At 42.1% G+C, this 9,683-nt stretch overlaps 1 protein-coding gene across 1 annotated transcript in view; it reads right to left on the bottom strand.

Moving 5' to 3' along the window:
• Window positions 1–3,424: 3,424 nt before the first annotated feature.
• Window positions 3,425–9,683, bottom strand: part of LOC145416029 (uncharacterized) — a 127,584-nt gene continuing 121,325 nt past the window's right edge. The window contains 2 exon segments of the mRNA XM_080285128.1: window positions 3,425–4,643; window positions 5,505–5,517. Coding sequence (XP_080141254.1) covers window positions 3,425–4,643; window positions 5,505–5,517 — 1,232 coding nt within the window.

The raw sequence follows: 9,683 nt of genomic DNA, 5'->3' as shown, positions 1-9,683 counted from the left end.
GGGCAGGGGGAGTAAATGGGAGGCTCTAATGGTTGGGGCGGTTAATGGGATGTTATTACAGGCGGGGTTGGAAAATGGGTGAACGTCACGGTAAATGGAGGCGAGCAACACACTCCTGGAAATTATACTCCTCTATATCCCTCAGTATCAAGTCCTCTTTATGCAGACGATTTTGATGCTGAAGTTACTGATATTCCACTGCAAACAAGGTTATGACATGATTATAATTCATATATTCTTACTGGAACTCCTAATAATAATAGTCAAATGGATTCGAAATATCTGTTCTGTAGTTTACATTATTCTGAATGCATGGGAGCTGCGTGGCTTGTTTAGTGATGATGCATTATCGATACAACCTTTGTCAGATTACTCTCCTTTATATTACTGCCTACAATCACATTAAAAGTTTGGAGAATTACAAAAAAGTATCTTCTTTCACTAATTTACTTCGTCTGTAAATGTAATAAATTATGAACATTGTTGAGATAATTGAAATACGAAATACGAAGAACAAGAAAAATAATTCGTTTGTGTGTGTGATAGCTGGGCACGGCTGGACCTAGTTTACTCTATCACTTGGTCCATCTAAATGCAACACAGCCCAGGATTCATGCACTGTCTTCCCACTGGTGCTGGAGATCTCACTGCCTCTGCTCCGAGTTTTAGTCTGCACATCTTAACATCTTCCGGTATGATATTAACCCCTACGCGCCGGGTGACGTGCCATGACGCGTTACTGGGGCGCTCTGAGTTACATCCCGAACCCATTACTGCAGCGCCGTAGGTGACGCTACAGAGTGTGTTATTGTGGCGCCCCAGGTGACGTTTTGGTGCAAGTTACTCCAGCATCCCACATAACTTTCCATAATATGTTATCTTGGTTCCATGAATAGTTGCTACCACATGGAGTAAATTTCTTCTGTGACAAATACTGTTGCCTTAATTCACGTAAATTTTTTCTGTGACATAAATACTGTTGGCTAAATCCACGTGTACATCACTAATGCTACTCTCGGTGGTACACATCAAGCAGGATGATCGCAAAAGATTCATGTTCTCAAAATCGGCTAAACATTATGAAAGTATCTGATCATATACCAAGACCGAGTTTTCTTAGCATTTATATAACAGTCCTTCTCAAACAGTACTCATTTTCGGTATAATACAAGAGTTAAATCAATCTTTGAAGTGCGTAGTGCTTAATGATCAAGATTCTCAGAGGAACGTGCTCCATTAGAAGGCAAGATTAAGGAACTTCATAACCGACTACATCACTGAGATATGGCGCATTATGGAGGTGAAAATACATACGATTAGAAACTGTAGCTACAAAAGGATATAGTAAAATAAATATACAGTACAGTATTACAAGACACTGCGTATGATTTGTTAATACAGAGCGTGTTATAATAAATCAAATGATCTTAAGGACTGGTGAAGACGTCAGGGTGAAGTTCAACCATCCAGACGCCTAATGTCAAGATGGGGCTTCTGCTGTGTTATGCCAGTTGTAAATTAATAATCTTTATATAAAACTGGGAAGATAGCTTTGTTTTTAATTTGTACATTCAAATACAAAAGTCCGTTTGCCTCCTCTGCCTCATTTTCTTTGCTGGATTCACTTACGTTTGAATGTGACGTAGTGGACAATTGCATCCTTTCGTATCGTTAAAGTTCCAGCATGCTTCTTTGCGTTGGCCTTGGTCACTTAATGGTGGCTCTCCACGCTGCTTGATCTCTGGCAGCCTTCTTATTCAGTCCATTATCCCTGAGGTCACACTCTATGACCTCAATCCAGGTCTTTTTTGGTCTGCCTCTAGCAACCCTATCCCCAACGTTCAAACTTCTCACCTTCCTCACCGGACCGACATCATCCATCCTCTCAACATGCCAAAACCATCTCAGTCTACCCAGCCCAATCACAACACCAATACATTCATGTCCCATTCATCCTCTTAACTCTTCAATCACAATCCAAGCCCTCCAAAGTTCGTATTCAAAGTCACACTACACATCCACCTAATCACTGTCATTTCTGTACGTTTGATCCTATGAATATCCTCTTCCTTTACTGCCCAGCATTACCCTCCTAACAGACGCTGCATACAAGGATCCCTGAGCACGGAGGGCAAGCCCTATCACTGTTAGGAAAGGTAGCAGCTCCCTGAACTTCCTCCAACCACTTCTCACTATTGCCACACAGCTCACTCCAGCCCCACATCCAGCACATGTCTCCCAAATCAAAAAAACTCTTCCGCACAGTCAGGAGACTCTCCAACAAGGTCAATCTTTTCATGCCTGACAATCTCTACATGTTCTCCCTGACACACCACAAACACGAAATCAGCATTATTTTCCAGCCTACCTCTAACACACCTACTGTACATCTCTTATTCACCCGCTTATCACAAACACTGCACAAGATGGAGTTAATTTCCACACCCTTGTGGCAAACCGCACGTGGCCGCACTCCCTCCCCACTGACAGTATCGCCACTAACCCAGGGTATCATCACCTTTATTTTGTTCGCATTTACTTCTTCCTTAGCCTTTATCATTCTTTTTCTGTGCCTGCCCTCCTCTCTTCCTATTTCTCCCATCTTTCCTGTCACTACTTATTGCTTTTCTTTCCTTTACAGGTGGCTTTACATTGAGTGACAAGCCAAATGGTTTCCTGTAAGCCAAGACACCATTTACAACGTTGGATGGTAACCATATAACCAAACCATACGTGCTCCCTATGTGTCAAGTGAGTTGGTGGAGGGTTAGTGCCCCTCCCTGTAAAACAAATAACTCAGAGTCAAATGGCCACCCCGTATGGGATTATGGCGTCTGGCAATAGATAGATAGACAGATAGATTTACTCTCAAACTTTTGTGCTCCACTCAGTCTATTTCCTAACTGGTCAAAAATGCAATTATACCACACACAGATGAATGATACTATCCATCTTAGTCCTCTACGTCACATTTATGAATCTGAATCAAGAGATGGAATAAGAGGCGGGACAGAACAACTTTTAGTATCTAGGTATACGTTGCGTGTGTTTATATGGCACAATTATAGTGACATGCAGCATCACAATAATATTAAGGGGTTTTTTAGGTTTTCTAAGTTTAGGCAAGACTGTTAAGACGAACATAAATAATGCTGAGGAATACATCGCAGGTTTGCTTCTGACAGTAGTAGTGACCTATGCATACATTACAGGATTCACTACACAACGTACCGATACCCAGTTGTTATTGGTGACTGGTGTTTAATAAATGGCTGCCGTACTGACAGGATGTCAGGGCATAATACTAGTGCAAAAAAAAAAAAAAATCTGATATTCATGTACAGTTACAGGAGTACTGTGCCAGCGGCCACTGGTGTGATGGCAGTGGCAGGATGTATGTGTGTGTGCATGTGTGTGAGGCAGGTCAGGTAGAGTTACCCTCATCCTCCAGGCGACGCTCTGCCATGATGATCTCCTTTATGCCATCGTACATCTCCTGCAGCGCCTCAATCTCAGTGAGGCCCAGGCGGCGGCGGTTAGAAATGTCAAAGACGGAGTCCTGGGCCTCGGAGTGTTCCCCTGAGGTGCCGCGGACCTGCAAGTGGTACTGGTCTGCCGTGGCCTCCAACAGACTGCGTTCAGACCCCAGCCGTGGCAGCCGCACATGCACTGAGGCCCGAATGGCAGTGCCCAGGTTGGTGGGGCACGAGTTGAGGAAGCCAAGGCGAGGCGACCATGTGAAGGGAAGGCGGGAGCCAAGGGCAGTGAGGGCGTCAAGGAAGCGCTGGTACACCTGACTCAGGTCACCACCCTCCTGTATGGATATGATGCGCATGTGGTCCTCCTCATTGACCCACACCACCAGTGTGCGGTCGCCATTCATGAAGATACCACGTCCATCAGGCCAGTGCCGCAGCGACCTTGCTGCCTCCAGAAAGCGATCACCCTGCTTGAACAGCAGGTGGGCGTCAATTAGGTCCTGCTGGTCCTGGGGAGACAGGCTGGACAGAGGATAGTAGTGTCCAGCCAGGTCACCCTCAAAGTTGGAGAGAGCACGCTCCACATCCTGCTCCAGCTCAAGGTACTGCTGGAGGGTTAGCAGCGGGTTGAAGGGGTAGCCCTCCAGGGACCTGGCACACCGCACACGTGTTGACACCACGTAGTCGCCCCACTCGTTGAGGTCCCCCAGTGAGGCAGGAGAGCCCAGGCTGATGCCAGGGTGCAGCTCGCTGGGGCCAAACCCGCCGTGGTACTGGTCAATGATGGGGTCAAACAGGTCTCGGAACATGGTGTAGCACTCGGCATCGGCGGCGTACACGCCCACGCTGGAGTCTGGGTTGGCCAGGCCAGACTGAATGCAATCCAGCAGTGTGGCGCCTGCCGCTGTCACACGCCGCTTCAGCTGCTCAAACACTTCTGGTGTAAGGAACTTCTTCAGCATGGACTTGCTATCAGAAGCACGTAGCCGGGAGTACCCCTTCTCCAGCTGCACCAGCGTGGTCTCCGACACCGTCCCCATCCCGTCCTCATCACCGCCATAGTACGTCCCTGGCGGGTGGTGGTCCAGTGGGGTGGTGGTAATGGTGGAGAGGAGTGGAGGTGCTGATCATGGTGGTGGTGGTGGTGGTGATTGTGGTGGAGGTGGTGTGGCAGTGCAGACATCAGCAGGGGCAGGAGCCCTGGTAGTGGTGCCAGCATGGTGGGACAGAGGGCAGCAGGCGGCACCCCCTCCCCCACCCGGCCTCGCCTGTCCTCATGCATCAAGACCTAGGCTGCAGCACGATGGCAACGGTCAGGCTGTGCACCAAACACATCACACACACAGCCAGTATGACCACAAATATACAAAATACGAGCCCAGTGTGTGTGTGCTTTAGTATATACATGTGTCAAAATATTTGGGCAGTAAGTGCTAATGTATTTACTTTATGTATGAGTACAGCACAAGAACAAACACTATAAATGCGATACATAACAGGACAGTATATTTGGAAACGCAACATTCACGTGCCAGACAGTCATAAACAAACACAGGTATCTACACAAAACATAACAAGACATATAGACATCAACGTAACAACACACCAAACGTCTGCAAGAGTAAATTTAAATACCATACGAAATTACCTCAATATATGAACATACGTCGTTAATTTCGCTCTACTAAAGGCATATGTGACTTAACACTTGATGAAGAACCGAATTCACAAATTTACAATCAGTTCCCTGTCGTAACTCATATTTCTTTTGCAGGATGAGATAAATGTAGGTGATGAATATTCTCGCGTGTCTTAAACTGGGCAAATTTGGTTATACCTTGAGTTTCTTTTACAGGAAGGAGTAGGTATGGGGAGTGAGGAATATTACCATGTGTCTTACTTTGTGTAATTCTTATCGTAACTAACATTCTTTTGCAGGATGGACAAGAAATAACAATGCAAATTTATCCTTCGTCTCTTGTTCTGGAAAGTACAAATAAAAGAGTACGACAGAAAACTGATTATAAACCATCTATGACTCAAGCATTAAATTCTACAATAATAATAATAATAATAATAATAATAATAATAACCGAGAGCAGAAACGGTGCCTCCATATCCCACTGAGACCTTCAAGTAATCCTAGAGGTTAATAAAATCATGGGCAGTTTTAAAAAGTCCTCCCTCACTGGTTTTTACATTCAAATTTGTTTTTCTCGACGGTTTTTTGAGTGATTTGTTCGATTTTGAGATTCTTTTCCCTTGCAAATCAATAATTTTAGCAGTAAGACTAACCGATTCCTTTATTAGTAATGGGGGACCTATGGAATTTTCTTTCAGTTCGGTTATAGAAGGAAAGAAAGAGTAATAACGGCGGTTTCAGTGGGGTGTACCGATAAAAATTATATATACTGAGAGAGACTGATGGTTTCAATGTCATATACTGAGATAAAAATATATATACTGAGATAGACTGAAGGATGTAATGGATATACTACGATAAAAATTCATATACTGAGAGAGACTGATGGTTTCAATGTCATACACTGAGATAAAAATATATATACTGAGATAGACTGAAGGATGTAATGGATATACTACGATAAAAATTCATATACTGAGAGAGACTGATGGTTTCAATGTCATACACTGAGATAAAAATATATATACTGAGATAAACTGAAGGATGTAATGGATATATTGAGATAAAATATATACTGAGACTACAAGCCACTGTGATTTACCTTATTAACTAAAATCTTTTCAAAGTAGCCAAATAACGATAGTCAGTTTATTTTCAATGGGCAAAACTGGGCCACGTCCAATTGAATATTATCATTACTGCATGAAATTGGATGAGCAATAATTATAGGGAAGAAATGAGTCTCCTTGGTTACTAGTGGAATTTATATTCTAACGACACCTGGCCAACAAGCGATGAGAAAGAAGTTATAGATTTTTGCCAGATGAACATAAACGGACTATAGAAGGACTGAATTAGGGTCTCAGTGGAATATGTGCAAATTCTGTCAGTGCGGAAAATAATTCTTAAAGACAGGGCGAAGGTGAAAGTGTACATTATAGTGTCCGCCTTGGGGATAAACTAATGTCAACCGAAATGGCGGGAAATTTGAAACAGAAGGAAACATGTATGGTATCTCCAGTCATGAATCTAGAGGAAGGAAACGTGACACAGGGAAAAGATAAGTTACTCTGAGGGAAATATGAAACGGAAGCATATATAGAAACACGTAAGTCACTCTGCAAGACATGAAACACAAGGAAACATATAAGTCATTCTGCGCGACATCAAACATTTGGATAGATACGAAAATCTAAAGGAAACAGGGAAACATATTAAGCTGTCAATTTCCAGGAGACATGTAACAGAAACATAACACTCATTCTGCAAGGGTGACGTGAAAGTGACAGAGACATGAGACAGACAAACACGAAACAGGGACATGAAACAGGGACATCAAACAGACAAACATGAAACAAAGACATATATATATAAGCCATTTTGCAAGATGGAAAAAGAAAACGGAAAGTCGAATTCAAAGTGACGTCTGGAGATTTCGTCACGCCTCTTTTTTATCGATTTATTTATTATTTATTTATTTATTTTGTATTTTACTGATGGAAAATATATCGACATTAAAAACAAGTAGCACTGACGAGGATGCTAAGGTGTAATATGGAAAGTGAATCGCTTAGGAAGAGGTGAAACGAAGGATCCAAGGCCACTGTTAATAGGACCCAGTAGCTTTATATCTTAGGGTCTTATTCTCATCTTAAGAAGCTTCGTAACTACTGTCTCTCACCGGTTTATTCCTGCACATACCCCTTCAGACCTATGACGTATTTATGTCCCGTTCTTGCCCTCCAGACGATTTTGAGAGAGAGAGAGAGAGAGAGAGAGAGAGAGAGAGAGAGAGAGAGAGAGAGAGAGAGAGAGAGAGAGAATAATACTGACTTGAGGTAGCTTGAATATACTGAAAAATGCGTCATCAGGCTGAAGGGGTATATTCTGAAGGTTGATATTCTCTTGTATGGCACTGAATTCGAGATGTAGTAGTAGTAGTAGTAGTAGCGGAAAAGTATAGTAGTAGTAGTAGTATTGGAAGAGTAAGTGTAGTAATAGTAGTAGTAGTAGTAGTAGTAGTGGAAAAGTGAAGTAGATGTAGTAGCAGTAGCAGTAGTAGTAGTATTGGAAAAGTATAGTAGTAGTAGTAGTAGTATTGGAAGAGTAAGTGTAGTAATAGTAGTAGTAGTAGTAGTAGTAATAGTAGTAGTAGTAATAGTAGTAGTAGTAGTAGTAGTAGTAGTAGTAGTAGTAGTAGCAGCGGAAAAGTGTAGTAGTAGTAGTAGTAGTAGTAGTAGCAGCAGTAGTAGCAGTAATAGTAGTAGCAGTAGTAGTAGTAGTAGTAGTAGTAGTAGTAGTAGCAGTAGTAGTAGTAGTAGTAGCAGTAGTAGTAGCAGTAGCAGTAGTAGCAGTAGCAGTAGTAGCAGCAGTAGTAGTAGTTATATCGATGCCACCACGTGAAGGTGTCCCTCTCTCACAAAACTGAACTACAATGCGCAAAGAAAAAAATAAATAAATAAATAAACAGGTGAAGAAGAGTTGCTACGAATGTTCCTTAACCCCAAGAGGATAAGACAACTGATGTTTTAATTACAGGATGAAGGTCGACGATACAGGCAGAGGTGAAGAACGAGCACGTGGGAAAAAAATAAAAGGAGAGACAGACATGCAGACAGGCAGACCGAACTTTGAAACGGAGGAGACTAGGGTGAAGCCAGAGGAAGAGGCCAACGGACGAAAATCTGACAGTACAGTAAAGATATATACATCAAGGAAATTATATACACAAGACCCGGAACTGGATTTAGCGGGAGAATAAAGGGGGAAGGAAGAGAAATTGAGAATATACAGAGGAAACACGCAGCGAGAGAGAAATAAACAAAATATCATTACTTTCGACACCTTACGCTTAAGTATCGATACTGGCGCCTAGGTAGCGATATTTGAATTGCTAAAGAGAAATGTTCCAATATGGCAATTTTTTAAAGGAGAAATTAGGCACATAATTTCAATATGCAGAAAATAATTATTCACTACGCTAAAAAGCAGGGATAATATTTGGCAGTCCCGTGTCTTGGCTCCTGTCGTCCACGTCACCACTGACCCTGACCGGAAACCACTACTACAGCAATGGAGGCATCCCTAGGCTTCATATAAAAAAAACAGTATTAAGCAAAGGTCGAGGTATCGGTATTGGTAATCGATACCACCGATACTAGTAAAAAAAAGTAATCGGTATCGTATTGATATGAAATAACTGGTATCGCCCACCACTAACAGACAGAAGGCAACGAATATTCAAATCTGGGAAAATCCGATTCAAAAATAAATCATAGACGTTAACTAAGACACAATAACTGGAAAATATGAGAAAAAAAGGCATGAGGATGAAGAGAACTTGAGAATATATACAGGAAACAAACATCGAATGAGAAGTAAAGAAAGAACGACGATAAACAGAGAGAAGGCGACGAACATTCAAATCTGGGAAAATCCGATTCAAAAATAAATCACAGACGTTAACTAAGACACGATAACTAATTAAAATAAAAACAAAAATGAGAAATAAAACATGTATGAAGATGAAATTAAGCGAATGAAGATGAAATTGAGTTTTTAAAAATGCGCGCTCATTCGTATCGATATAATCCTAACGTCTTTTTCACAGTTTAAATTTCGGATAATTTCTCTTACTCTCACAGACTCTCCCTTCTCATTATCATTCCTTTTCCCACTAAAACTCTTCGCTGTTTATTCAATTTTATTATTATTATTATTATTATTATTTAGTAAGTTTTAACCGAGGATGAGATGGAGGGAAGGAATGGAGAGGTATTAGTGAGAGAGGAGGAGGGCGTGAGTTGGGGGAAGGGCAGCGAAGTGGCAGGGGACAGGGCGACAAGGAGGTGATTTGTTTGTGGCCACCCCTTACGTTACGGGATTAAGGCATCTGGCTATAGATAGACAGACAGATAGATAGACAGACCGACAGATTAGATATAGATAGGTATCAAAGACTCAGTTCTTACACCTATCAACCCGACAAAATCTTCCGCAGGTATACCCACTAATGTTTAATAATATTCAGCTTAATCCTGCATCATCCTTGAACATGCTTG

This window comes from Coenobita brevimanus, chromosome 104 (assembly GCF_032717465.1).
Source record: "Coenobita brevimanus isolate Jiangsu-jjx chromosome 104, ASM3271746v2, whole genome shotgun sequence".
Lineage (NCBI taxonomy): Eukaryota > Metazoa > Arthropoda > Malacostraca > Decapoda > Coenobitidae > Coenobita > Coenobita brevimanus.
The sequence above is the reverse complement of the archived record's forward strand: the minus strand, read 5'-3'. Positions and strand labels throughout refer to the sequence as shown.